We start from the raw sequence: 27,905 nt of genomic DNA on the forward strand, positions 1-27,905 counted from the left end.
ATGGAGAAACATATGAAGGACGGCTCTGAACTTGGGGAGCAGAGGGTCCTAATTGACAATCCTGCTGACATCCTGGTCATTGCTGCATATTTCCTGCTGGTCATTGGTGTTGGCTTGTGGGTGAGAAGCTGAGGGAGTTTCGATAGGGAATTGTGTCTGGGGCTTGAGGGTAAAGATTAAGGGAGACCTCAGAGAGAGGTGGGAGAAGGGAGATATTTGAGGGAGATATCTGAGGGAGAAACTAGGTCTAGTAGGTAAGCAAATCTTAACTCTTTGTCTTCATATGTTCTGGACTGTGCAAAAGAGGGTGGGCGTATTGGTGGGTTTTCATTAAGAGAAGCGTTCTTAATAAGGTCTCTGTTTCCCTGTCTGCATTATGGCTGTGGCCCGTATCTGAAGCCACCGGGAAAGTCAGGCTGAATTCAGCCATATTTAGGCTCCAGCTCTAAGATTGCTCTAGGATTAGTACCTGGGTTGTTCGGAGAGTCTGGGGGGAGGTTGGGGGTAAGGGGACAAGCAATCGGGGGAGTCTAGTGCTGGTTAATCTTCAGCCTGGAACAAGACTGAGGAATGTGTTGAGGAAGCTAATGAAGGCCAAAGACATGCCCCAACCCCAGTTTCCCCCCCACTTCTGTTTCCCAGTCTATGTTCAGAACCAACAGAGGCACAGTTGGCGGCTACTTCCTGGCAGGACGAAACATGGTGTGGTGGCCGGTGAGAGGGGCTAGGCCATGGGATGGGAGGGACCCTAGAGGAGCAGCCTAGCTCACCTTCATTTCTGGCCGTCCAGGTTGGAGCCTCTCTGTTCGCCAGCAACATTGGCAGTGGTCATTTCGTGGGCCTGGCAGGGACTGGTGCGGCAAGCGGCTTGGCTGTGGCTGGATTTGAGTGGAATGTGAGAGCTTCTTTTCTATAATAACCCACTCCAGCGGAAACCTCTGGAAAGATGACCCCTTGGGGATGCTCCTGGTGTGGGGATATGAACAAGCTGGAATAGCCCAGTTGTGGGGTGAGGTTGAGCTGGGAGCAAGGATCATGTGCTAGCTTACAGGCAGTGGGGTACAGGTAGGTCCTGCTCCTGACTTCCTGGATACGCCAGCATCCGTCCTTGGTGGTCCTTGACCTATAAACTCCACTCTGAAGTGGGGCAGGCAGCTCACAGTGGGAGAAACACCTGTCCAGATGTTCTTTGACGCTGTGGCCTTTGAGCATCTCTAGACTTGAAGTCTTTGGCAAAAACCTGGAGACCAAGTCCTGGGACTGGGCTCACCTGGGAGGGTTGGAGAGATAAGAGTTTGAGCCTTCTTGGAGGAGACCTCTGAACTGAGCCTTTGAGGATAAAATTCTTGGGTGGGTGGAGGAGGGGAGGAGCCCCACAGATGCTGAGGTCAGTCTGAAGAGCCAGTGTGCACAGGTTCATTTGCTAGAGAGGTAGGGAGGGGCCGTGAAGATCTCCTTGGGGGAGACTGGTTGGAGGTGATGACCTGTAAGCGCAAAATGGGCTCTAATGAAGGTGCCAGGCAGATGTCAAGGTTCCGTTCCCTTCCGGGTCAGGGCCCAGGCTCTTCCGTTGATGTCTTCTGGGTCCTGGGTGTGAGGGTTAGTACAGACCCGCTTGAGATGCTAAGACAATCACATTGGGCTGTCACTTGTTCCCACAGGCGCTCTTTGTGGTGTTGCTACTCGGCTGGCTCTTCGTGCCTGTGTACCTGACGGCAGGCGTGATTACGATGCCTCAGTACCTGCGCAAGCGCTTTGGCGGGCACCGTATTCGCCTCTACCTGTCGGTGCTCTCACTTTTTTTGTACATCTTCACCAAGATCTCGGTGCGCATGCGCGGCGGGCGGAACCACCCAAAGGAGGTCTTCTGGGAATTCTGGAGGGGGCGGGACCAAGGAGAAATGAAAGAATCATGGGATGGACGAGAAAGAGCAGGTCTGAAAAGCTGTGGGCACAGTGGTTAGGGCCCGGGAAGACTAGGTCCTTGAACAGTGAGTGGACTTTAGAGGTGTGGCCACATTGGATGGATGGTTTCAGCGACTGGAAGTGGACCTGGGTCACTTGACCTTTGTTTCTGATCTGTGCATTTGTTCTCTCCTGGAAGGTGGACATGTTCTCCGGGGCGGTATTCATCCAGCAGGCCCTGGGCTGGAACATCTATGCTTCTGTCATTGCACTCTTGGGCATTACCATGATTTATACCGTGACAGGTGACTGGCTGCCCCGGGATGGCCATGGGGGGGCGGGGAGCTTGGGGGTGGTGAGAGAGAGCTGGCTTGGAGATGGTTTAGAAGCTTCTGCCCTTCTTGGATGTCTGAAGAGCTGACTTGGTCAGTCTCCAAGACCTTTGGGTAAATGCAGTGCAGTTCCCAGGTTCCCAGGTCACACACAGAATTGGGTGGAATGGTGCCAAAGTGGCTTGGAGGCTGCTGCAGCATAGGATGCAACTAAGGGCTGAGTCTTAAAGGAATCTCCCACCCCCATCCAGCTGAGAAAATGGGCCTAGGAAGGTACTGTGGGAATCTTGCACCGCATGGATTCCTGGCCAAGAAAGCACCGGTGGCCTAAAAAACTGCTTCCTGGTGTTCTAGTGCACAAAGCCTAGCATCGTTTTTATAAAACTTGTTCTCTGGAATGGGTACTTGTAAAACATGGGTGCCAGGGTCCGGCAGCCGTGCTGTCTTCCACTGACTTGGGGTCATTGCAGGAGGGCTGGCCGCACTGATGTACACAGACACCGTGCAGACCTTTGTCATTCTTGCTGGGGCCTTCATCCTCACTGGTTACGGTACGGGGTTTACCTAACAGGGGCAGGGCATGAATCTGTGCTGTCACAATGCTTTTAACCTAGGGGCTGGGCTGGGAGATGGTGGCGCACACCTTTAATCCCAGCACTCGGGAGGCAGAGGCAGGTGGATCTCTGTGAGTTTGAGACCAGCCTGGTCTACAGAGCTAGTTCCAGGACAGGCTCCAAAGCCACAAAGAAACCCTGTCTCGAAAAACAAAAACAAAACAACCTAGGGGCTGGAACCTTGCTTGTCTCTGCCATATGGGTCCTAAGGAGAGCTTTAACACTTGGGCGACATCCCCTGACAACCTTGCCTGCACAGCTTTCCATGAAGTAGGCGGCTACTCGGGTCTCTTCGACAAATACCTGGGAGCAGTGACTTCACTGACCGTGTCCAAGGATCCGGCTATTGGCAACATCTCCAGCACCTGCTACCAACCAAGGCCTGATTCCTATCACCTCCTGCGTGACCCGGTGACAGGAGATCTGCCGTGGCCCGCCCTGCTCCTGGGGCTTACCATAGTCTCAGGCTGGTATTGGTGCAGCGACCAGGTGAGGGAGGCCGGGGTTTGGGGTGGCGTATGTGCACATGCCTGGGATGGAACTTTAAATGCCCTGTGCTGACTGGTAGGTGGGCCTGACACCAGCCTTTGGAGTTAGGTAGAAGGCAGGCCTGAGCTGATGGAATCATGCCAGGGTGGACCTAAAAGAAGTCAGAATCCACCTGCAGGATCTGAGGATGGAGATGTTGTAGGGACTCTATCGAGTTAGGGGTTGGGTATGAATTAGAGTAGGGGTGAAGGCTAGTGTTAAGAGGCAAGGCCTGTGGGGGTGAGGTCCAAATGACCCAGAGTTGAACACCCCATCACAGGTCATAGTGCAGCGCTGCCTGGCTGGGAAGAACTTGACTCACATCAAAGCCGGATGCATCTTGTGTGGCTACCTGAAGCTGATGCCCATGTTCCTTATGGTCATGCCGGGCATGATCAGCCGCGTTCTTTACCCAGGTAATGTCTGCGTCACACCAGCCTCAATGGGACTGCGCCCCATTCAGCAACCTACCTTCCTGTGCAAGGATCCACGTGCCTGTCTCTTATACTGTCCTAAGACTTGGGAACCTGGTATCACATCCTGCTTCCCACCAGGACCACCATCTCTAGGGTCTCCAGTCCACGCTAGGCTCCAGGGATCCTCATTTCCCAGTCACAGTCTTTCCTAGCTGCCTATGGCTTCTCTTGCAGATGAAGTTGCGTGTGTGGTACCCGAGGTGTGTAAGCGGGTGTGCGGCACTGAGGTGGGCTGCTCTAACATCGCCTACCCGCAGCTTGTTGTGAAGCTCATGCCCAATGGTGAGAGCCGGAAGTGGGCCGCCTTTGGCTGAGCCTGCAGGGACTGCCTCTGGGAGGGCCACCTCTTGCCAATCCTTCACCACCTTGAACACACCAATGGCTCTGGCCTGACAGCTCTTGTTGGCCACAGGTCTGCGTGGACTCATGCTGGCCGTCATGCTGGCTGCGCTCATGTCTTCTCTAGCATCCATCTTTAACAGCAGCAGCACGCTCTTTACTATGGATATCTACACCCGCCTGCGGCCCCGTGCAGGCGACGGGGAACTGCTGATAGTTGGGAGGTACGGCCTGGGTCCCAACCCCTGCCCCACAAATGAGCCTGGGGTGTGGGCACGGAACACCAGCAGGCTGATGGGGAAGGTGGGGCCTCAGTAAAACCTGACTGCCTTCAACCGCAGGCTTTGGGTGGTATTCATTGTGGCGGTGTCGGTGGCGTGGCTACCTGTAGTGCAGGCAGCACAGGGTGGGCAGCTCTTCGACTACATGCAGTCCATCTCCAGCTACCTGGCGCCCCCAGTGTCCGCAGTCTTTGTGCTTGCCCTCTTCGTGCCCCGTGTTAATGAGAAGGTGAGTGGGGCGTGTGCGTGCGGGCTCTGGGTGAGGCTTGGGTGCCCAGGGTAGGCTAATGCTGTTTCTCCGGCAGGGTGCTTTCTGGGGACTGATTGGGGGCCTGCTGATGGGCCTGGCACGGTTCATACCCGAGTTCTTCTTCGGCACGGGCAGCTGCGTGAGACCCTCGGCGTGCCCAGTGCTCCTCTGCGGGGTGCACTACCTCTACTTTGCCATCATCCTCTTCGTCTGCTCCGGCCTCCTCACACTTGTGGTCTCCCTGTGCAGTGCGCCCATCCCACAGAAGCACGTAAATGCTGCTCCGGGGGGAACTGGGAGACCAAACATGACCTGCACGGGATGGAAGAACCATTGCCACCCCTTTAGCCAGTCTGCTCGACTCTGCCCAAGGAGAAATTCCATACTGAGTGTTGGTAGGGGAAGCTGGGAGTTCAGTATGAAGCTTTATTTTCAGGGCAAGTGACATTCTGGAGAAGCAGAGCAAATGACAATGGGAACACACTGTGATCAGAACTTTAAGACCGGCCTGAAGAACTACAGTTCTGGGTGTAGGCATAAAATTTGGGGTGAGACATGGGGGCAGGGCCAATGACTTTAACACTTAGATGAAGAGCTTGGGGTTCAGTGAAGGCAAAGGCTATCCCAGAAAGAGGAGTCTTGAGTGAGCTGAGCCTATACAAGTATGCATGCCAGGGTCGGGGCTAGGGAGGCAGGGACAATGTGGGTACGCCAGTGTAGACCTGGGGTGGAGAGCAAAGCTCCCACCTGTCCCTTCTCCCTAACTCCCCAGCTCCACCGCCTGGTTTTCAGTCTCCGGCACAGCAAGGAGGAACGGGAGGACCTAGATGCTGAGGAGTTAGAAATCCCAACCCCGTCCCCTGTGCAGAACAGGTGCCAGGAACATGCAGTGGAGATCGAAGGTGAGGCTCGCCCCAGCAAGTGTCCTGGGTTAACTAGGGGAGCCAGCTCCCTCCAGACTAACTGTAGCCTCCCCATTTCTTCCAGACGTACAGGCCCCAGCACCGAGCCGGCTCCGACGGTGCCTGCTCTGGTTCTGTGGAATGAGCAAGAGTGGGTCAGGTAGTCCTCCACCCACTAGTGAGGAGGTGGCTGCGACAACCAGGCAGCTAGAGGACATCAGTGAGGACCCTGGCTGGGCCCGGGTAGTCAACCTCAATGCCCTGCTCATGATGACCGTGGCTGTGTTCCTCTGGGGCTTTTATGCATAAAGTCAAATTTGTTCAATACCATGACTGCAACCAGGACATGCCTGAGTCTCACAGAAGGTGAGGGTGGGGACCTTGTAGTGGATCCCAAAAAAGAAAAAGGGGCAAGAATGTGGAAGGAAGGAACTGGTTCCCTCCTCTTTGCCTGGGGTCCAGTCCATTTGATTGGTTGTCACTCTCCACAAGATAGTGGCCAACTGGCCATAGCAGTTTGCCTATGCAAAAATAAAGTTGCCCTTCTAATATCCTGCTGTGGCCGAAGTGTCCTTGCTCCAGGCTCCTGTCCTGGGCTCCAGGCTCCTGTCCTGGGCTCTGGGTCTCCAGCCAGGCTGCTCATAAGACCTTCTTTTCTGGAGACAGGGGCCATGTAGCCCTCCACTCATCCACTTCTAGATGGTGTTTCTCGGTCTTCCAGCCAGCAGCCTGCAGTCCTACAAAGAGGTCACAGGGTGAGGCCAGGAAGGAGGCTCTGGGCTAAACCTAGGGACAGGTTATAGGCACAGAAACACAGGCTTGTGCAGCCTTTGGCACTAGTTGGGCTCTTTGGTTGGAATTATCTATGGCAAAAAATGAGGTTAAATTTTCTTTGCGTAGTTAGAGCTTAGTCATAGCACATGGAAAACGGGCAGAATGAAGTAAGTGCTTTAAGACCAACTATCAATACTGGTAGAGCTTTAGAGACCGTTTTACACAGCAATCCTGCAGGGAGGGGACAGACTGAGACCGAAGATCACAGAAAAATCAGTCCTTTACCTCCCAGGCAGGGCCCAAGGCTGAAGAAGCCCAGAGCTGGGGTTACCTTTCAAGAACTTTGGGAACAGCGTGTCCAACACTTGATGTGTCTCCCTGACGAGAGCCCAGTTTTCTTTCTTAGGACCTGGTGGGTGTGAAAGTGGAAATTCTCATATCCTCGTCAAGTCAGACACCCATCCCTTCTCACCCCTGTGGTCGTCAGCCCTAGACCACGAAGCTCTTACCAGCCCGAGCCTGCTCCCTCAGCTCTGCGAGCTCTTTTGGAAGGGGTCCATCTTCCTGCAGGGCTCCAAGAACCAGCCCGTGAGTGGCAGCCCGTAAGATAGCCTCAGGGCCAGCCACTTGGCTCAGAGCGACCTGGACCTGGTCTGCAGAGCCACAAGGGATAAAGATCAGAAAAGAACTATTTCTCCAGTGCCCTCCATTCACCTTTCTGAGTCACTCGGTGCCTGGGGTCACTGCCTGGCGTGGGGTCCCCACTCTTCCCTGGTTCACTCAGTGCCTGAGGTCACCACCGGGCATGGGGTCCCCACTCTTCCCTGGTTCACTCAGTACCTGGGGTCACCGCCAGGCGTGGGGTCCCCACTCTTCCCCTTCCAGCTCCAGTTGTTTCTTTAGCAAACTGAAATGCTCAATTTCCAAGGACAATTCCACAGTAGCCTCCAAGAGGTAATTTCTCCCTTCACACACCACAAACCATCAGAAATCGTAAGGACTTGTTTCCCTAACAAAGAACTCAGGGTAAGAGACAATGTGACCTCCAGAGTCCAATGGGCCACAGTCTTATTTCAATATGTTACAACGTACAAATTATTATTTATATAATTGTAGGGCCATATTATACTGGCCCATATTTCTACACTGTATGGCGGCCAGACTTTCAGGCCAGTTTGCACCTGGCCACACAGAAGGGGTCACCTGGCCTTTCCAGACAAACTGACACCATCCTAAACAAAGGGTCAGGATCTGCTAATGTTTTTTTGCTCCTTCTTTGTGGAGACTGCCTGGGAAGAGGTGTTGATTCAGTTTCTGTGACAGAGCAGCCATAGCTGCTATCGTGACCTAAGTCCCGCTACCCAGAAACAGAATGCTAATGAACTTCCCCCTCAGTTTACCCTTTGATATAAAAGCTGTTAGGAGAATAAATGCAGATGATCTTCAGGATGGAATGAACCCTGGGACTCCCTCCTGATATTGCTGTGTGAACTGTGCCTCACTTATTCCCATGCCTCTACACTGGTCCGAGAGATAATTTATGTTGGGGCTGGACCCCGACACATAATCACCCCATGCAATCCTTGGGAAAATGCCACAAGTACTAAGGCAACTTCTGTGGCTTCATGCTATAGATCACTGCTTCTCAACCTCTCAATGCTGCAAGCCTTTAATAAGGTCTTAATGTTGTGGTGACCCCCAACCATAAAATTATTTTTGTTGTTACTTCATAACTGTAATTTTGCCAGTTATGAATTATAATGTAAATGTCTGATATGCAGGCTATCTGATATGCAACCCCTGTGAAAGGGTCGTTCAACCCCTAAAAGGGGGCCGTGACCCGCAGGTTGAGAATAGCTGTTATACAGGCACATAGTGAATTCATTAGGCATGAAGCTATTAACTTGAATGCACCAAACTTTTAGTCTAGGCACTCTCTAGGACACTAGGCGGACTCCAAACTGTCCAGAGATGGAAGGCGTGGAGTAGACAATTAAGTGAACTCGTAGCGTAGCGCACTCACTGTGGGACTGGTTCCAGCGAAGGAGGTAGGGTTCCCGATGCCCTTCGACCAGCTGCTTCAGCTCAGAGACACTGATGGAGAGAAGAGCATACTAGGGCGGGGGACCCACTTGTCAAACTGGTGGCTGCAACTGTCCGCTTGTCATTGCCCTTCTGCTCGCTGCTCAGTTTTTTCTAGCTGCTGCTTCACCCTACCCCACCCCTCCATTCTCCCTACACACCACCTTCTTCTATAAGCATCACTTTTGCTGAAATTACCTAGCTTTGCATAAACACATCACACACACTGATCACTCAAACCCTCCCCCTTCCCACCCACCTTCCTTCTCCCCACAAACCTCTCTCAGTTTTGCTGTCTATTTATTTAGTTTCGTGCCCACTGAGGTTAAGCCAGGTCCTTCTTTATGAGCATGGACTTGGAGCTACGGTTGAAGCCTGGTGGGCTCAGCGGAGGAGACACAACTAAAGACTGACTTCCCCCTCACAGAACACATTGATAGCTAACAGTCTCTTCCTTGGCCGCCTGGCAGAGCCAGCTTTTGTGGGCTTAGTGCCGGTAACTTCAGCTGGGAGTAATGACCGCATGGCTGTACTGTGCAGTGCTTAGTTTGTGGCAACTTGACACAACCTGGAGTCAGCAGACAAGGAACCTCAGCTAATGATCTGCCTTGACCAGGCTGGCCTTTAGATATGTCTGTGAGATACCGCCTTGACTGATGATTGATTTGGGAAGGACCAGCCCTCTATGGGTGACACCATCCTTACACAAGCGGGCCAGGTCTGCATAAAACAATGAGCTGAGCATGAGCCAGCGAGTGAGCTGGTAAACAGCATGGTTCTGTCTTGGTTCTGTCCTGACTTCCCTTGATGACTGACTGTGACCTGGATGTATAAGCCAAATAAACCCTTTTCTTCCGAAGCTGCTTTTGGTCATGGTGTTTATGATAGCAAAACAGCAAATCTACCCAGGGTAGAAATGTATTTCAGAGCTCTTTATCCTACCCTCCAGCTCGTACACACTCCTGCCCCTATCCCACAATGCTTCAGGAGCCTTGGAGGGGACGGGGTAAGGGACATCCTCCCTTTATTCTCTACCTTGGTGGCCATAAATCTCTGCACTCAGCACCACTCACAAGGCGAGGCTGAGGTCTGCGCTTGTCTAAGGCTATGCGAGGGTATTTAGAGGACAGTTCATTGCTAAACATATCTACTGTGTTCTACTCCCTGCTTCCCTCAAGTGCTCGGGCAGATCTCTAGGCCTGGACATGACAAGACACCTAGAACACGATAAACAATAAAACCTGACCAAAGACCAGCATGTAACTGAAAACAGGGGCCACGTGGGGAGTGTGGGAAGCAGCAGTGAGGCAGGGGACACGGGGCCACTCACCTGGAGACCAAGTGGTGTAACGGAACACCCAGAGACAGAGACAGGGATGGCCAGAAACCTGTAGGAAGCTGTAGTCAGAATGCTCAGGCAAGGTGGGGGGGGAAGGCCGGGAGGCAGGGGCATGAGACCAAAGGGTTAGCTGACCTGTCCACAATGGCTCCATCTGATTGGCTGAAGCAGGCTCAAGTACTTCTCCCCTCTGAAGGAAGTGCTTTAAGACCAGCTGGAGCCGGCTTTCATTCAAAGTCTCCAGGACGAGGGCTCGGACTGCCCGGTAGTTGGCGTAGATGTGGAGAGCAGTCAGGAGGATGAAACATCCAAAGCCGAGGCTGGGGCAAGAGAGGAAGGCGGCCAGGATATACAGGAAGAGGTGGAGGTGGGCGTCTTTGCCCTGGCCTTACTCCTGGCTTACCTTGGACAGTCTGATACCAGAGGAAGCATCAACAGGCTGACGAGGAGCCCGGCTAGGTTCACCACTGTCTCCTGGAAAATGGCAGAGGAGCTGAGCATTAGCGGGCTTCCTTCATGGCATAAGGGATGACCCTGGGTGCTTTTTATTATAATCTTAGTGCTTCAGAACCAACCAGGGCTCCCTACCTTAACAGGAGGGCCAACTACAGTTTTTGTATTGTGGTGAGAGAGCTGCTATTTAAAAGATGCTGGGAATTTCTCTGCTTAATAGACACAGCGCCCTCAGAACACCCATGGAACATATCTCTGTTGTGTCCAAGAGTCTCCTGAATCCCTGCACTGGGCACTCTTGGCTGTGCACGACCAGTTTTCCAGTGTGTTGGGAGAGGTGGACCCTCTTATTGCTTGGTATCCTATACCGGCAACAAGGAAGCCCAGGAGAGCAGGAACAGGCCTTGACCTTGGCTTGTGGACAAAGGTTACCAGAGCCCTGATAGCCGGATAAAGACATCCTAGGGGGAAAGAGACCTGCTGCTTGGGGTTCTGGGAAAAGCTAGTCTTGGCAGACGGGGCCCCTGAGGCTCAAGAACTCTTTTTGCTCCCAGCTTTCCTGGCAAGGAGGTAGACTGAGGTAGACTGAGGGGATGAAGGCCACATATGAAGAAGTAAATGAGGATGAAGGTGCTGAGGAGCTCAGGGGCAGACAGGCCTCTGCATTTGTTAGCAGAGAACATCAGTTCCAGCAGCCACGTAAGTGCAACAACACTGTGTGAGCATGTGAACACAGGACCCGAGAGAAGCTACCTCAAGACAAACGTGTGAGAGGAGCCAGGTTTCAAGGAAGACACATGCCCTTCTTTTCTTGGCATCAGCTGACAGTGGGGAGGGGGCTGCGTGTTCTTTGTGGACTCTTCCCTCAGCTCACCAGCCCACTTCCATCCTTGGTACTTTTACCCCCTTTGTCTGCATGTACTATGTACGTACATGTGCGTGCGCACACATACACCTCCAAACACCACATTCCCTACACATCGAGGTATAAAGAACAGAAAGGCCAACCTGACCTGCACTGGTTTGGGGTACATACACAGTAAGGAAAACTGTGTCCTCTAGTAACCTTTTAGGGAGAATTCCCTATTTAGCATCTAATGTCTACATAATTGAGTTTGCATATGACTAAAATTAGAAGCATATGGGAAAAGGGCATACACAGTAGAGAAATAATTAAGTAACCTAATCTATTAATCAAAATATCAAACAACCCAAACTATGCCTGTTATTAACCAGCTCCTCATTTCCTTAGGCCCCGTAGAAAAGACACCAGGCTGTAGCCCAGGGTTCCTGAGTATTTTCACTCATACACAGCTGTCAATCTTGAGAGGGTATCCCATTTTAAGCTCTATGATAGCTTAGCTCCAATTAAAATTATCTTGCTTCTTGTGCACATTTCTGTGGACTCTTATTTCCAGTTCTTGGGCTGAGAAGCCAAGAATCTGGAAACCCTCAGTCCAGACCCCAACCACTGATAAACACAAGTACTGCCTCTGGCCAAAAGATAAATCTTAAACTTTAATGTCTTCCTATAGTTGGCTTTAATTTGTAAAAGTCAAGGGAAATGATCTAAAGCCCTATAGGAATAAAGAAAACTTCCATATACTTTAATGTCTATAGCACCTCTGGCGGGGAAATACCTGGACCCTCAAGAAAATTACTGTTCATGTTCCTTTTCAATCATAGACCCCCTCCCCCAAAAAAGCTATAAGTATCTCTGGAGACTCCCAGACAACAGTCGGCCACATCTAACTCTAAGTCCTCCTATGAATATCTGTTGTCTTATGGTGACTTACAAAGACCCCAACTACCCACCCCACTTCATAGCAGGTGCTAAGCCTCTCTGGTGCACCCATCAATGTATTCTAAACTTCTCTTGATTTGTGTCTTTCTTTCTTCTGTGAAACTATAAAAAATATAACGAAACTGCTTCCATGTTGAACACAGAATTTGGAGCAGTCTAATTCTGTGCTCCTGGGCAATGGTTACTCAAAATGGCTCCAGAATAAACTATCTCTTATTTCCTTTAAAATGACAGCTGTGGTTTTTTGTGTTGACAATTGTGCCCTTTCTGATCCTGGTATCATCTAACAGAGCCTAACAGCCTGCAGAGTACAAACAGGAGGTGGCTATAAAGACCACTGTATGGCTGGACGCTCTCTGGAGTCTTTCCTTAGCTTGCTAGCCACTGCTATCCTTGGGAGTCCGTCTTCCTTTAATAAGCTACTTCTATTCCACGTCTAACTTAAAGGGCCTTGGCCTTTTCCCCATCCCTCCTTCTGAGGCTGCTGGGATTTCCACCTAACGTCTGCTATGTATTTCTCTTAATTATTTCTGAGCTTCCCTCTGAGTGTTACTCCATATGTCCAGAAATGAGCACAAGCTGGACTATAGAAGGGCTTCTGGTATTAAAACAAAAGCCATCACACCTCAGGAACTTGTGACACAGGTTTTCTGTCCCCCAAAAGGAGTCATTTCCCTTGCCTCTGGCAGAACGCAATACGGCTCTCCACTGACACGCACCTGTGGACTTCATATCGGGTCCATGCTGACCTCCAGGCTCCTGCCCTGCTCACAGCACTGTTACACATTCCACAGCCCCCACGCTAGCACCCTGGCCCCTTTCTTTACACCTGTCTTCCCCGCTCTTGGTGCCCTCACTGTCTCCCCTCTTGCTACCTTACTGTCTCTTGCTATCCACTCTTCTTTCCTGATGTCTCTCTCACCTCTCACGCAGGTAGTCCTGGCCATGCCCAGTCTACTTCCTTTCTTTCTGTTATGGATTCTTCCAGATGTCTCTGGATATTTCCTCTCTCTTATCTACAATAAAACCTAATAATAAAAATAATAAAGTGACCATTTTAGTAGTTTCTTCCCCGCGCCCCTTCACAGACACTGAGTCTGCTTCTAAATTCTTTTATTAGTAAGACTATGAACCTCGAAAAGGGCACCTCACTTTCCCCAGAAACGAGCAGAAAGCAGGGCCAGCTATAGGCCTGAGCACATGGTCTATGGGGCTCTGGTGACGCCCCTTCTCCCTCACTGAGGAAGCTCTGAGGCAGGACTGGGGGGGCAGGGAGATGCTGAAGAGAAGGGTCTGGATTCTACTTGATCTAGTTCCATTGCCTGGGAAGAGGGGCTTGCCCAAGGGTATCTAGATGGACTTGGGACTTCCTATGCTTTAGTTTCTTATTTGTGAAATGGTCACAATAGGTATAGTAACACTGTGAAGACTGGACTGAGTTCACGGAGAGGATACATCTGACCTGTGATTGATGCCTTACAAATACTAGTTAAAGATTATGAGCAAATCAAAGTAAGATAAGGCTAGTAGCACTGGATAGAATAGGTTCTAAACCAATCCAACAACTACAAGAGGGACTAAACAAAGAACATCACTTCACATTCTGGGACCTGTCCAGCCTTACCCTCCTCACCTGTGAAGCAGAGACCCTAACAGCGTTGACTCTACAGGGCGGGTGTGAGTTAAATGAGAAAGCCTTAGCCAGCGCTTAGCACAGAGCTCGGTCTTAGGGCTGTCCCTCCCAGCCCCGTTCTGCTCCAGACTCCCAGTCAGAGGGAGGTGCTGGGCCAGAAGGACGTTCCAAACTACTGAGTGGAGGCCTCCGGCTGGTGGCCATAGCAACCTCACGTGCTGAGTACACCTCAACTTGCCAACTGTGCTCAGCACATCCAGCTCCCAGGATGGGGATGCAGCCTACAGAGAGCAAAGGTTCACTCTTGGCCACACAGGCCGGGAGCAGGGGCTGAACTCAGCTTGAACTTGTCTCTCAACTGTGATGTCAGATCTGCCCCCACACCCTGGGTCACAGCAGGGAGGCTCATGGGCCTCTTTTCATATTTCCAAACTGTGGCCTGTCCTGACCCCTTCCCCACCTCACTGTCTCCCCAGTGCTTGATGCTCACCTGGCTGCTGTCCTTAGCTGACACATCAGCCATGTTGTTTCTTCGGGCCTGGTGCATGGTCAGCGCAGCTCGAGTGGCCCCGCCAGCCACACCCACAATGCACTGGGTGGAAAAAAGAGAAGCGTGAAGGTCAGACCTGCCATGTGCTGCAGAAGCACGGACCCTTCTGTGGATGAGCACATAAATAAGTCAAGCCAACCAGAGAATGGCTGGTCTCTGGTGACCCCTCCCTCCAGCAAACTCCATGTCTTTAGGTACATACTCCCTATCCTATCTTGTTCCATGAGAAAAACAAAAGCCTTGCCTGCCACTGTCACCCTGGCGCCCTGACTGGAGGGAACTCCCTTTCCTCTCCAAATATTTTTTCACCCTTTGAGTCAGGGTCTTGTCATGTAACCTAGGCTGCCCCAGAACTTGCAATAGTCCTAGCCCAGGCTCCAGCATGCCAGAGTCACAGCTGTGTGCCTCGGCAGAGATCTTCTCCTTTAAGCCACACCTCCCATCTCCTTTTCTTACTGTAGCTGCAACCTTAAGTCCTTTCTTCTCTCTGCCCCAGTTTAACCCCCTTTTCGAAATGCCTTGAATACAGGGCCCAGGTAAGCCCTACATGGCATCATTAAGGATGGTACCCCCGGTAATGAAGTGCCCCAGGCGTGGGTACCTTGGCTAGGTTGCTGATACTGACAGTCATGGTGAAAAAGACTGGGTACATAGGAGCCATAATCTCCAGGAACATCGCTATATCGTTGAGGACATCAGCAAAGAGCCTAGGGAAGGACCAGAGGTTAGAGGTCATAAACGAGGGACTTTTGTTTGTTGTTTTTTCAAGACAGGATTTCTCTGTGTATCTCTGGCTGTCCTGGAACTCACTCTTAGACCAGGCTGGCCTCCAACTCACAGAGATCCACCTGCCCCTGCCTCCCTGAGTGCTGGGATTAAAGACGTATGTCACCACCACCCAGTTTACAAGAGACTTTTATAACTGCAGATTCCCCCATTCCCTCTCCCATCTCTTCTCACCTCCACTGCTTTGCGTTACAGTCCAATTTGCTCCTGTTGGGGATAAGAGGTTGTTACAGTTTAGAACAAAGGAAAATGCTGTGGGCTGTAAAGGAACTGCACTACCTCACCATGAGGTCTAAAGGACCGGGGAAGGAAATACTCTTTCAACCAGACAGCTGTGGCCCTGGCACTGTCAGATCACAAATCCTCTATCCCAGGTACCAGCCACGCCCTGCTGCAGCTTGCTGATAGCAGCTGGTAAAGCCTCGCAGCCCTTCCCAGATCAGATGCAGAATAAGCCCAAGCCCCTATCTAGTTCTGGCTCCATTCCCCTGAGCAACAGACTCAGCCACACGGTGTGAAACTCGCTGCTACCCCTTGGAAAATCTATGAAAGTCAGATCTCTGTCTGGGGGATTTGAAGGTGTTCCCTTTGGTCTCCTCTTGTCACACTACACATGCATGGCCACCATCTCTCCTCACCTGGCTTCTCTCTGGGTTTGGAAGGGAAGGCCTGTTCCCTTCTATTCGGACACCACCACACTGTTCTTGGTAGGACGTTATATCATTCCTAGCTGGTCTCCTGCAAGGCGGGAAGCTGGCTCTCCCCAGGAAGCCCTTTGGAAAGGTAATTCTGTACCTGCTTCTCTGACTGGTGTTTTATTCCCACCATCACTGCTGCCTGAAATATGACCCCTAGCTGGGAGGACCACCCATCTGTGACCACTGCCTATCTCTCCCTTACTGACCCCAAGGAAATAATCCTGGTTCCTGGCTGTTCTCCCGCTCTCTGGGCAACCTCTGAAGAGGCTATTCCTGGGTCACCCTCCTTTTCTCCTTTCCTCCTTGCTCCTTCAAAGGTAAGTAGGGCAAAGTCCACATACCTGGGACTCTTCACACCACATTTGGTATAACTGTAGGTTATAGATAGCTAGCCCAGGTTCTCTTGGCTCACAAAACAATAGGTGGGCGGGAAGGAAGACCAAGACAGATGGCTGGGTGCCCATATCCAGGCCTAGGATATTTCTACCTCTTCTGTCTCCATTCAGTTTGGGGGAACTGAACCCAGGGCCTTGCCCACGGCAGGGCAAGTGCTCTGCATCTGAGCTATATTCCCAGACTCACATCTCCAAAATGTTCGGTCCTCCCCAGTGCTTACAGGGATTGGGGATGCTACAAAATGCAAGTGGGACACAAAACGGTAAACACTTTGCATGGATTCTTTTTTCCATTGAACTTTCTCCAACAGGCAAAGGCTTGTATCATTACCAGTGCCACTGGGAAGTACTACCAGAGCCAGCTGACTGGGAAGACAGACACACTTACCCCTTCCACCAGGCAAAGATGATGCGGCCCAGCATGCCCGTGGAATCTGGGGGTGAGAAGAAGGCGTCATAAGGACAAGGAAGGAGCTGCAGGGCAGGACAGACACTGGCGCTGAAGTGGCTGATTCACTTCCAGTCACACTGCCCTCGGGACAAACTCTGGGGAGTGCGCTGAGGTCAGCAGCTTTTCGGTTTGTAAGCGTGAACTATGTGCCAACGTACAGAGTAGACAAGAAATACTCCCTGCAGCATCGCTAGACAGGCACCCTATAAAGTGAGTTGCAGCCTCAGCCTGCAATGCTGTTAATAACAGCAAAACACTAAGATGATGCAGACGTGTAAAGGGGACTCGTAAAACCTTGGCAGAGCCACCCAGGGGCACATTAGATAGTGAAAATGACAGGATAACAGAGATAGATGCTTAGCACTGCCATCTTGCATGACGGACTAATTCATAGAAACTGCACACAGCACAGCACGCCTCTCAAGAAGCTGCACAACTGTAGGGTGAGGAATACATGTCTATTTGGCACAACTACTCAAAATCTTGTCTAGTGCACCGCCCTTCCTATAGCAAAATGGTAGAACCGAGAAGCTTTGCCAAAGGTAAGACTGTGTGACCCACAGCAAACATCTGCTAATTCTGCCCGTCCCTATGCGGAGACAGCTTCCATGAGGTGGAGCAGGAGGATTGCCAGGAAGGAATGTTTTAGAACCAGGCAACCTCCCAGGGACTCCCAAGGTGTCTCTGGGAAGGACGGGCTGAAGAGGTGGAGGACTCGTCTTGTTTGGGTTTGAGGGCACAGACCCTTAAATGGAGGATGCAAAGGGAAGGCTGTGGGATGTCAGTTGGGAACTTCCCGCCATATTAAACTGCAGGCAGAACTTCCCCTTTCTTTACTGAACCCTGGACTCGAGGGGTATGGGGTCGCCTTCCCTCACCACTACAGTCTTTCCAAAGCTAATATGTGCGTGACACTTTCCTCTGCTGTCTGCTTCATCTCTGTCCCCTGCCTGGCCCTGGAATACCAAGCAACTTGAGAGGTATCCTATTTCTAAAACTCACTTGAGCTTCTTCCTTCAAGTAAAAATTACATTATAAACAAAATTCTTATGTTTGAGATTTTTGTATTATATCAATTTTTAATTCTGAATATGGCGAGATTACCATTACTGATTCAGAGGGAGTCACTGGGACAGACTCCATTTCTTCCTCTTAGTTGCTTACTTACATCAACAGAGAATATATATATTGTGACAGAAGCAAGGGGAGGTCTGTGGATCAATAAAAGCAGCCTCTAGGGCCCTCATCACAGTCTGGAGACTGGCAGTATGGTAAAATAATGACATAATGTCCTACCTATGATCTGAAAGTCAATACTATCTACCAGAACAGGAATCTTAATTCTCACTTCCTCTTCTCGGTCTTATAATTAGCAGAGTTGAAGATCTGGACAGTTCTCAGTCTAATGATGAATTGGTAATCACCTATCCACAAATTATATGTGGATCTACTCTAAATCCCTGCAAAGGAGGGGCAGTTAAGACTGGGACTCACAGCTCGCAAACTGCCAGTGCCTGCCGGGTTCCTGACCCCAAGCCAAGCCAGCACTATCGCCACACTTGCAGGCTGCGTCTGGATGGGCAGTGCCAGGCAGTGCCTTTCAGGTTCCCTGACCCATCATCCTCCACAGCATCTCCACACCTGAAGGTCCAGCTCCCATCCAGCAGCTCATCCGCTGGTTCAGGCATGAAGCTCCTGGGCCAGCTCAACTGAAGGCCGGCCATAATCTCACGTCAGACACACAACCAAAGAAAGAAATCCACGTGTTCAGGACACGTTATAAAAACACAGCAAAATAAAAGGTCAACAGAGTACGCCCCCACTCAAATCCAGTAGTCCTCCAGAAATATTCTCCAATGAACCCAGGACACCAAATAGAAAAGAACCACAAACTTTAGAAAAGAATTCAAGGAGCTTGAGAAAGACTCAAAGAACAGCTCAGCCACCTAAAGAGGATAACGATAAATGCCTGAATGATGTCCAAAAAAACACTAATGGAGACAATTCAGTATCTGAAATATTAATTCCGTGAAAAGTCATAAATATTGAAGAGAACTCAAGCTGAAATTAAGATGGCATTGAAACACTCAATAGCCTAATTAGAAGGCTCAGGAGGGAAGCCTTGTAAGTATAACGGATCAAGTAGAAGGTCTGAAGATGGAGTAGAGGAATCAGATCACACAAGCAAAGGAGGCAAAAAATAAGAATATATAAAAGGAACATGGAAGAACCGTGAGACACCATCAAAAGGCCAGATCTTTGAATTATAGGAACAAATACACAAGAATTCCAGGTCAATGGCATAAACTAGGTCTTCAACAAGATCATAGAAGAAAAATTCCTTAACAAAAGGAAAGATAAACCAATACAGATACAAGGAGCACACAGAACGCCAAAGAGACGAGGCTAGAGAAGAAACTCCCAGGACATGCTATAGCTAAAGCACTTCATATACAGAACAGAGGGCAGCTACTGAAAGCATCAAGAGAAAAGCCACAAGTCACGTATACAGGAAAACCCATCAGTATAACTGATTTCCCAAAGGAAACTTCAGAATCCAGAAAAGCCTGGGGCAATGCCCTCGACCTACTGCCAACCTAGACTTTTATACCCAGCCAAACGGTCTGCCATAGTTGAAGCATGGAGAAACAGGCTAAAAGAACCCATGTACGCTAAACTAGACACACAGAGAATACCAGAAGCAATGTTTTGGACTGGAGAGAGGAATCAACACAGCTGAGACTATAAAAGAAAACAAATGATGCAATAATTACTGAAACACAAACAAAAAAACCAAAAACATGGCAACAATCATCACATACCATTTAACAATAACTTTAAATGTTAATAGTTTCAACTCTCTAGTCAAAAGACATACGTTAGCTGAATAGACTAAGAAACAAAATCCATCTGCCTATGTCTATCAGACACATCTCCTATCTTCAAGAATGGACAAAACCTTAGAGTGAAAGATTGGGGGAAGTATTGCAACACAGAAACAGAAGGCGCATTTCCAAACCCCTTCTAAGAAGCCAGTGTCAGTCCAATACCAAAACCAGTAAAGACGCAGCAAAAAAAGGCAACTACAGCCCAATCTCCCCCATGAACATAGATGCAAAATCCTCTATAAAATATTTATAAGCAGAATACAGCCATATAACAAAAAGATCATGTTGGCTTTATCCCCGAGAGGCAGGGATGGTTCAGCACACATAAGCCAATAATACAAGGTCTAACTCTCACGGTGTCTGAAAGAAGGATGGGCAGTACCAAGGGCGAAATGTCACCAACAGTCCCACTCAGCTGCGAGGCCCACGAGCCACAGTGACCAGACAGGCATGATAGTGCTGGTGATAAAAAGGGGATGATTGGAAATGACACTAAACACTGATACCGGCTAAAATACTGACCCAGACTTCAACTGCAGCTTTGAAAGGTGGCTAACAGGAGAGCAACAGGAAAGATGAAATTCAGCACAGTGTGATTTCTGTGAAAAGGACTAAATCGCCTGTGTTCAAATCCAGGCTCTACAACTTACCTATGTGTAGCCTTCTAATTCTGTGGCTATGAAGTGGGGGAAAACAGCAACACCCGTCCTACTGTTACTATGATGTCTAATCAGCCAATGTGAAGAGTGCTGTAGAAGAACACGGCCAGCACCTAGTATTAGCACTGCCATTGTTAAAGACAATGAGGACAAGCCACCACTGATCACTTCTGCTCTATCAATGCTGTCAAGAGGTGACCCCTAGTAACAGTGTGCCCAGTTCTAGCAGTTAGGCATACACAGAAGCCTTCGGATCTCCAATGGGTCCAGGGAGGCTCTCCAAAGACCTGGCCAGGCCGCTGGATGCGCCTGCCCCTAGGTTTCATTTAAATACCTGTTGTGTCAGGTGTTTGGTTCACGGATCACGCAGGTCCGTGGAAGAAACAGGGTCACTCTAGGATGATTTCTGCCTTTTCGGCCACAGGGGACTCAGCTTCCCGTGAACTGACAGTAGCTTTGTAGGCTTTTTTATTGTTATAAAGTTTACACTTTAGCACATCAAAACCTCTTATCCAAAACTCCCCAAAGAGACAAAAGCCAAAGCAACTTCCAGCCACAGGACAGCTCAGTTTTCTGAATCCTCCCGCAACCAAGTTTTGCATGGGCTTTGAAGCTTTAGGAAACACTCAGGTAAGATTTACACACATAAAAGGTAGTAGTCACAAAAGGCAGATCAAGGCATCAAACCAGCTGCAAAGCTCAGAGGGAACTCCCCTTACAAATACCACTGGGAGCAGCAGGGACAGAGGCAAGAAGACTGTGAGCCCTCCTAAGTGTGAAACACGTGGCTGGCGAGTTCCCTTTTCTCTGCTTCACTCTCTAGGTGGCATGGTGCTAAATTATCTTTTTTTTCTTGGTGACTTTTTTTTAATAAAAGCTATACACTCTCGGCACATGGTTACCGTAATAATCACCCACAGCACTGTCTTCTACCCCAGAGGAGTCAGAATACATTTTAACCACACCAGTTTAGGACCAGCTACATCCCACTTCAAGTATCTAATTTTCGCCATCCTGAGAAGCTGGCAGCTTTATGTAATAAACTACATTTTTACGCAATTCCGCACAAAGTAGGTTTAAAGTTAATTTAAGGATGAGGGATCCAGATTCTGAAATTTGCAAGGGTAACAAGTTGTGTCTTTTGGGCTCATTCACTGATGACGGTATTCAACGCGCAACGAGAATACTGTTCTAGGCATGGGGACACGCGGCTTCTGTGTACTGTCTCATCAGACAGCAGACCACTCACAAACACACACCAGAGTCACTGTCGGAGGTCAGAACGCTGCGGAACGGCAGTACTAGGGTTTGCAGTGGAGGAACCAGAGGCTACAGAGAAAAGGCGGGTGTGTGTGTGAGACCAACACGTAAGGCTCCCGGGCTCTGGCTCACCTTTCAGGAGCCAGGTAGACGTGGCAGCTGAAACAGAGGCTTTTGCGTCGCCTACCCCTAAGCCCTGCAACACTGCCTGGGTGGCTAGGGAGCCGGAGAGGCTGGAAGCAAAGGCCTGGAGAGAGAAGAAGCGGCGTGAGGGGTGGTCGCAGGAACACGGAAGCCTGCTGTACTATACCAGCTCTCAGCGGTGGTGTGTGACCTGGAAAACTGTCAAGACTGCGGTGCACGCCAGCCTTCCATGTGCAAATGCAGACCGAAGGGGCCTGTCTCCCAGGTCCCCAGCTATAAACCGCCAAACATCCCACCCGCCACGGCAGTCGGCCGGCCGCACCTGCACCGAATCCCACAGCTGGTAGGGCAGGTAATCCGGACTGACGCTATCGGGGAAGCCCTGAGGCAGCAGCACGGCTCTGAGGCCCGAAAGCGCGGGCAGCGCTGCCCAGGGTCCCCCGCTTCCCGCGTCCTGCCCGGGTTTCGCTGTCGGGGCCCGGGAGAGCCAGCCCCAGCGCCGAGCCCCGTCCCACTGCAGGCTCCCGTCGGCGGCAGCGCGGCAGCCGCGCGGGGCTCGGGAGCCGAACTGTTCCGTGCACAGCTGCATTCGCAAGCTCGCAGAATCAGCCATCCCCAAGCTCAGCCGGCCGGTCCAAGTCCAACGCGGCAAAAAGCCGGACGAATAACGTTTCCTGTTCTGCTACGGCGGCCGCAGAGGGGCAATCATCTTCCTATACTATCTTGAACTCAGACTGCGTGAACTTCCACAATCGGGAGAGGGAGAGGTGCCTTCCTGTGGAAATAGTTGTCACCAATCAGGTCTCAAACTTTTAGCTATGTAAGTTTGAAAAGTATTCTTCTCTGGGTCCCAAGTGCCCTTTTTCTTTTCTTTTTTTGTTTTTCAGTGAGGCCCGGGACAATATAGCTTCTGAAAAACTTAAAATTGCCTTGAGACTTAATGAGCTTCATTATAGCATTATTGTACATACTTTCTTCCTATTGTCTCTCCTTCACCACCCGCCTCCCCATTCCCTTGCCTGACCCCTACTGGATAGACACACACACCCCACCCCACGCCTTGTGGCTTTTATGTCACATGATATAGATTGTCTTTCTACTCTCCTGAAGATCCCTTCTTCCCTCCTCATGGTCCCATTTCTAACTTCATGACCTATGCCTCCTCCCACACCCATACACACATATAAAAGTGCTGATCTAGGGATTGCATATGAAAGAAAACATGGGGGTATTTGTCTTTCCGAAAGTCTTAAATTCATTTTCCTGCAAATGTCATGATTTTCTTTGTGGCAGAATAAAATTCCACCGTAATGCCATATTTTGTTACCCATTTGTCTACTGACAGAGCTCCAGGCCGATTCCATCCCTTGGCTGTTGTGAGTACTGCCGTGGTAAATGCAGAGGTACCAATATGTCTGCGGTAGGACATGGCGTCCTTAGCTGTATACCTACATCAGCAGAGCGGTAACCATGCCGTGGTTTCTGTTGTTTTCCCCTTGGCTTCTCACAGCAGCTGCAAAAGTTTACATTCTCACCAGCAGCACAGAAGGGCTCTTTGCTAGCTAGCATTTGTTGTTATTTTGTTACTGGGGAAACTGAAGTTCCCATGGGAACTCGGCTCCCTAATTAAAAGAATTTAGAGGCTGAGAAATGACTTAGTGGTTAAACGCCTGCAGTTCTTCCAGAAAAATCAGCATTTGGTTCCCTGTGCTGATGTCAGTTCACAAACCACTGGTGAATCCAACTCCAGGGGCTCAGACGCCCTCTTCCTGACCTCCCAGGCAAGCACATGGATGTGCTCTTAAATACACACACACACACACACACACACACTCACACACACACACACACGGGGGGGGAGGGGCAGGCAGTAATAAAATCTTTTTTAATAAAAGAATTTAGTAGTGGAATGAACAGGAATCTTGAGGAAAGTTTTATTAGTTTAAGAGGGGAACATAGAACAGGATGAGCGGAGATCCTGGCAGCCACCAGGAGAAACTGGAGAAAACTGTGCCTTTGAAATTGGGCGTGGAAGAGAAGTAGATAACTCGTTAAGAAAGAGTGAAGGCTCTGCCAAGAATGGAAGTGAGCTAGGACCAAGGAAAGAGCCCCAGCATACCCGGCCAAGTGCTGTTTGGTCCTTTACAGCCGTCCTGTAATAGCCCCCCTAAACATGTAGGCTGATACATACAGTCCCCCTGACCCTTGTCCATTCCTACCCCTTGAGAGCATGCCCCCCGCAATTCCTACCCCTTGAGAGCATGCCCCCCGCAATTTCTACCCCTTGAGAGCGTGCCCCTCGCAGTGGTCTCTTCGGACTCTGTCCATTCTCACTCTGAGAGAGCACTTTCCTCTACTATGACTCCTTGGCCATTGCCCACTCTCAACCCTTATTATTACACACAAAGCTCTATTTTCTATGCTACGCTCTGTGTGTCTTACCTGGATTCACTTAATAGAAAACACAAGGACTGAGACCCTGAGGGGAAACAGAGCAAGATCCAGTAACAACGTCATCTTCACCAGGTCTCTGCGTTCTTTGCTACCTTAATCTTGATCCAGACCATTTCTGCCCAAATCTGCGTGCAGATATATTAGTCATTAAGAGTTATTTTTTCTAGACCAAGGTTGATTTGACTTAAACTTGCTTCCTTCCCTTCCAAGGCTGAAAACATCAAGATTAAGAGTAACTAAACCAACTAAGGCCTCTGAAGTGGCACCAGGAAATCAGCCAGCATCAAGTTTTTGTTTTAAAAATGTCCTCAGTGGTTAGCTCTTTCTTGCTTATTTCTCTGCTTCCCTCCACACCAGATGGTTTTATTGGCATGAGTTATCCTCTTTGTTTCCTTGGCTTTCCAAACAAGTTTTTTCCTTTGCCCAAGTACTTTCCCCGAGTCATTGGTTTTGTCAAGTAGCAAGCAGACAGCTTGGTTCACTAATGCTGCGAGAAGAAATTCTCTGTCCTTCAGCTTTCCCCAGATTAGAATATTATTTCTAAAAGGCCTCTAAGGACCCGGGGAGTAAGACCATTGAGGCAGGGCAGGAGTATAGTCAGAACACAGCATAAGTGTGGGGAAGTCTTATGTGTTTCTCTTCTGGGGGAGCTCCATGGAGTCAGGAGGAGAGTCTAAGCTACAGGGTTTCCCTTCTCCAAACTCACCCCTTCTCTTTGTCCTCCTCCTTCTGGCTTACTTTAGGGAACTGGCCCTAAAGTAGGAATTTGCCAAAAGCATCTTCTTTTTTCCTCTTTAAATCAGAAAAGAAGATGTTGTTGTTGCTAGCCTGGCATTCTTGGATGGCCACTGCTCTGGACAACAACTCCATTCTGGAAACGTCTGATTCTCAAGGACTGCTGGCTTCATCATGCACTGTGACTAGAAGCCACCCTGCCCACCCATGCCTCCATATCTGACCCCACGCAGAGTCTGTCTAAGGTTGAGATAAACATTAGCACTTTTGTGAAGAATTGAGTTCCCAGGAGGAAGGAAGAAGTCAAGTTACCATACTCTTTATTCTAGCTTCTGTGAATGAACCAAACCCCAAGCCACATTCTGTAAATGAGTTCACCCAACGGCCTTGCTTGGCATGCAAGGTTGTAACTGTGAGATCTTTGGAAAGTTATTTGTTTCTTTGGAATTCAATTTCCCCATCTTAAAAGTGGAAACAACACTAGTACATACCAGATAGGTGAGGGTGAGGGCTAAACAGATTATATGTGTAGGTGTCTAAGTCAGATTTGGTAAGTGGTACATACTGTATTTACCTATTTATTTAGATAATTAGTTATTTGTGTGTGTGTGTGTGTGTGTGTGAGAGAGAGAGAGAGAGAGAGAGAGAGAGAGAGAGAGAGAGAGAGAGAGATATGCATATACACCATGGTCTGCATATGAACATCAAAAGATAACTTCTGGGCATCATTTTTCTCCTTCTACCATGTGGGTCCCAGGGATTGAACTCAGGTCATCAGGCTTGACAGCAAGTACCAAGGAGCCATCTTGCCAGCCCAGTACCTAACTATTTAGATGTTATGAATTATTTGGAGGTAGTGGCAAGTATTCAAAGATTCTTTTGCTCCCCTGAGGCAAAGACATAATTTCATTTTTCTTTGTAGTTGAAAAAGCCCCAATATATCCTATATTTTCTGAAGAGATTTTTTATAATGATAAATATTTAATATATGATTGAAGAAGTGTCTGGCATGAAAGAATACATAAAATGGCAAAGAATGTGGCATAAACTTCTTTTTTTGAGAACAAAGTTTTGTTTGGATATGAATTGGGACTGGCCTTTGACTCGATTCTTCTTTCCATGCTTCCTGAATGTAGGATTGTAGTCTGGCTTCTAAACTGCTCTGAATATGGATGCTGTAGATAGAGAAACCAATGCCATTACACTGTGTATAATGCAAAAATGCCCATTACATAATGGGGTCCAGAAAATGTTAATTTCCTTAGAAGTCAGAGACTGGCTTGGGATTATAGGGAAAAGAACAAGCATATATGTGTTCCTGGTTTGTTTCTTGCATTTTCTTTCTTCATTTATCTATTTTTTTTATGGTCTCTCTATCTTTCTAGTTCCAGGGAAGCCTCACCACCCACCATCTCCACCCCAGGACGACCTATCACGCTCCTTCAGGACCTCAAAGCAGGGCGTTTCCGTCTTAAGCTAGCTCTGGACTCTGCTTACCTCCCGCTCATTGCAGAGGACACACCAACCCCGAAGAGTGTGGCTGAGGCAAGTTCGGCACCTTTGGACTTGAAGGTGAGCCTATATCGGGAGAAATGTGACTTCCACACAGAGCAGGGCTTGAAAGGTTTAGAAAGGAGGTGTCCCTCTCAGCCATGAGGGATGTTTGGGGTGGGGGAGAGCTGGTGAGGATACCCCCGTGTGAGGGAAAAGGATACATTTTACCTCCTTTCTTTAACTGACAGATGGCCCCTTTCCAGACCAATAAGGAACTGATTTCTACAGGGATAAAGGAGTTTAACGTTCTGCTGAATCAGCAGGTGAGCCCGGGCACTGTTTGAAAAGACAGATGGAGAGAGTGTGTGTTGGGGGGCGGGGAGAGGCAAGGAGGTTCATTTGAAACTGTAAGGGCAATGGTGGCATTGGTCCAAATGTCTAGAAGCAGAATGCAAATCCAAGAAAAGAGATTGTGGGCGTTTATAAGGCCGTCCTGGCACTCTGTCTCGCTGACCACATTCTCCTTGGCCAATCTCTCCCCTCTCTCCCTGCCCCCAGGTCTTTAATGACCCTCTCATTCCCGAAGAGAGCATGGTGACTGTGGTGGATGACTGGGTGAACTTGTACATCAACTATTACAAGAACCACGTGCTTGGGGGGCAGCAGGAAAAAGACAAGGCACTGCAAGAACTCCAGCAAGAGCTGAGCACTTTGGGCAGTCAGTTTCTGACCAAATATAGGACCATTCTGAAGACCAGAGAGCCCTCAAACAGAGAACTGCCCTCCTCATAGCCGAAAGGTTGAGGGTATCACGTCTTAGAACCCTGAAGTCTTGGCTCTGGGTTGTGTCTCCAGACTATTCTCTCATGGCGTTGCTGGACCTTGACATCTCAATAAAGACCAATACGAATTTGCTGACTCCTGGCTCTTTTTTCCATCGCTCCTGGATGTGGGTGCATTTGGTCACTTTTTCTTAATTATGCACTTTTTAAAAAATCACTTTAGAGGTTTACTTCAGTCCAGTAGAGGGTGGTAGCTTTAAGAAAACACTAGATAATGCTAGAAGAGGATCTTGGTGTGTGTTCAGCCAGTCAGGGACCAAGAGAAAGTTCTGGGTGAGGAAGGTAATAGAAAAAAGAAAAGCAGATACAAGTCTTCTATAAATTGCACTTCCAGAGTTGTTTGTCTAGCCGAGCCTCTGGCTCATCTTTTTTTTTTTTTTTTTTTTGAGACAGGGTTTCTCTGTAGCTTTGGAGCCTGTTCCGGAACTTGCTCTTGTAGACCAGGCTGGCCTTGAACTCCCGGAGATCCGGAGATCCGCAAGCCTCTGCCTCCTGAGTGCTGGGATTAAAGGCGTGCGCCACCACTGCCTGGCCTGGCTCATCTTTTGCCAGGTCTTCTACCTCACATTTCTATCTCCCTTAGCCCCAGCGTGACAATGTACTAGGATCTTCTATTACAAAGCACCCCCACAAACACTCAGAGGAGTAGCATGGTCACGTGGTCACTTGCAGCAGATAGGATGTTGGGAACCGTCAGGTGGGAAATCCTTACCTTGGGCTCAGTCATCACCCAGTATTAGATCCCAGGTCCCAGAAACAGAAGCAGTCAACTTTCCAACTGCTTTAGCTGTCAGACTAAGGGTTTCTTTTTCTTTGAGCCCCAGACTTTTTACTTTA

At 49.4% G+C, this 27,905-nt stretch overlaps 3 protein-coding genes across 5 annotated transcripts; 2 read left to right on the forward strand and 1 right to left on the reverse strand.

Moving 5' to 3' along the window:
• Positions 1–5,936, forward strand: Slc5a2 (solute carrier family 5 member 2). The gene is made up of 14 exons (XM_075972436.1): positions 1–120; positions 643–714; positions 791–895; positions 1,662–1,826; positions 2,105–2,210; positions 2,708–2,788; positions 3,111–3,340; positions 3,660–3,795; positions 4,030–4,137; positions 4,268–4,418; positions 4,536–4,704; positions 4,781–4,996; positions 5,498–5,627; positions 5,713–5,936. Exons 1-14 carry the CDS (start codon positions 1–3, stop codon positions 5,934–5,936), a joined length of 2,013 nt encoding a protein of 670 aa, XP_075828551.1.
• Rusf1 (RUS family member 1) lies at positions 5,132–23,059 on the reverse strand. 2 transcript variants are annotated; one of them, XM_075972437.1, is made up of 13 exons: positions 21,866–22,318; positions 21,532–21,646; positions 16,530–16,575; positions 15,223–15,255; positions 14,864–14,969; positions 14,203–14,304; positions 10,226–10,296; positions 9,958–10,142; positions 9,814–9,871; positions 8,425–8,495; positions 6,911–7,054; positions 6,733–6,810; positions 5,132–6,364 (listed from the first exon to the last, which is right to left on the reverse strand). In XM_075972437.1, the coding sequence occupies exons 1-13, from the start codon at positions 22,154–22,156 to the stop codon at positions 6,267–6,269; spliced, it is 1,398 nt and encodes a 465-aa protein (XP_075828552.1). In that variant the 5' UTR covers positions 22,157–22,318; the 3' UTR covers positions 5,132–6,266. The 2 variants fall into 2 exon arrangements, 1 of the variants encoding a protein (XP_075828552.1); XR_012910619.1 differs by lacking the exons at positions 5,132–6,364; positions 6,733–6,810 and adding exons at positions 7,242–7,410; positions 22,996–23,059 and having other exon boundaries at positions 6,936–7,054.
• Positions 22,246–27,144, forward strand: Ahsp (alpha hemoglobin stabilizing protein). 2 transcript variants are annotated; one of them, XM_075972440.1, is made up of 4 exons: positions 22,246–22,363; positions 26,118–26,304; positions 26,475–26,549; positions 26,785–27,144. In XM_075972440.1, exons 3-4 carry the CDS (start codon positions 26,475–26,477, stop codon positions 27,016–27,018), a joined length of 309 nt encoding a protein of 102 aa, XP_075828555.1. In that variant the 5' UTR covers positions 22,246–22,363; positions 26,118–26,304; the 3' UTR covers positions 27,019–27,144. The 2 variants fall into 2 exon arrangements, with proteins under 2 accessions (XP_075828555.1, XP_075828554.1); XM_075972439.1 differs by lacking the exon at positions 22,246–22,363.
• The last annotated feature ends 761 nt before the right edge of the window (positions 27,145–27,905 follow it).

The sequence above is a fragment of the Microtus pennsylvanicus genome, chromosome 5, assembly GCF_037038515.1.
Source record: "Microtus pennsylvanicus isolate mMicPen1 chromosome 5, mMicPen1.hap1, whole genome shotgun sequence".
NCBI lineage: Eukaryota > Metazoa > Chordata > Mammalia > Rodentia > Cricetidae > Microtus > Microtus pennsylvanicus.

Excerpts from the sequence above, each read along its gene's own strand:
- Slc5a2 (XM_075972436.1), top strand. The coding sequence starts at position 1 with ATGGAGAAACATATGAAGGACGGCTCTGAACTTGGGGAGCAGAGGGTC. Across the intron at positions 121-642 it reads TCATTGGTGTTGGCTTGTGG|TCTATGTTCAGAACCAACAG; the intron begins GTGAGAAGCTGA and ends TCTGTTTCCCAG. Across the intron at positions 5,628-5,712 it reads ACATGCAGTGGAGATCGAAG|ACGTACAGGCCCCAGCACCG; the intron begins GTGAGGCTCGCC and ends CATTTCTTCCAG.
- Rusf1 (XM_075972437.1), bottom strand. The coding sequence starts at position 22,156 with ATGGCTGATTCTGCGAGCTTGCGAATGCAGCTGTGCACGGAACAGTTC. Across the intron at positions 21,647-21,865 it reads AGCTGTGGGATTCGGTGCAG|GCCTTTGCTTCCAGCCTCTC; the intron begins GTGCGGCCGGCC and ends TTCTCTCTCCAG. Across the intron at positions 16,576-21,531 it reads GTCTACCTGGCTCCTGAAAG|ATTCCACGGGCATGCTGGGC; the intron begins GTGAGCCAGAGC and ends TCTCACCCCCAG.
- Ahsp (XM_075972440.1), top strand. The coding sequence starts at position 26,475 with ATGGCCCCTTTCCAGACCAATAAGGAACTGATTTCTACAGGGATAAAG. Across the intron at positions 26,550-26,784 it reads ACGTTCTGCTGAATCAGCAG|GTCTTTAATGACCCTCTCAT; the intron begins GTGAGCCCGGGC and ends CCCTGCCCCCAG.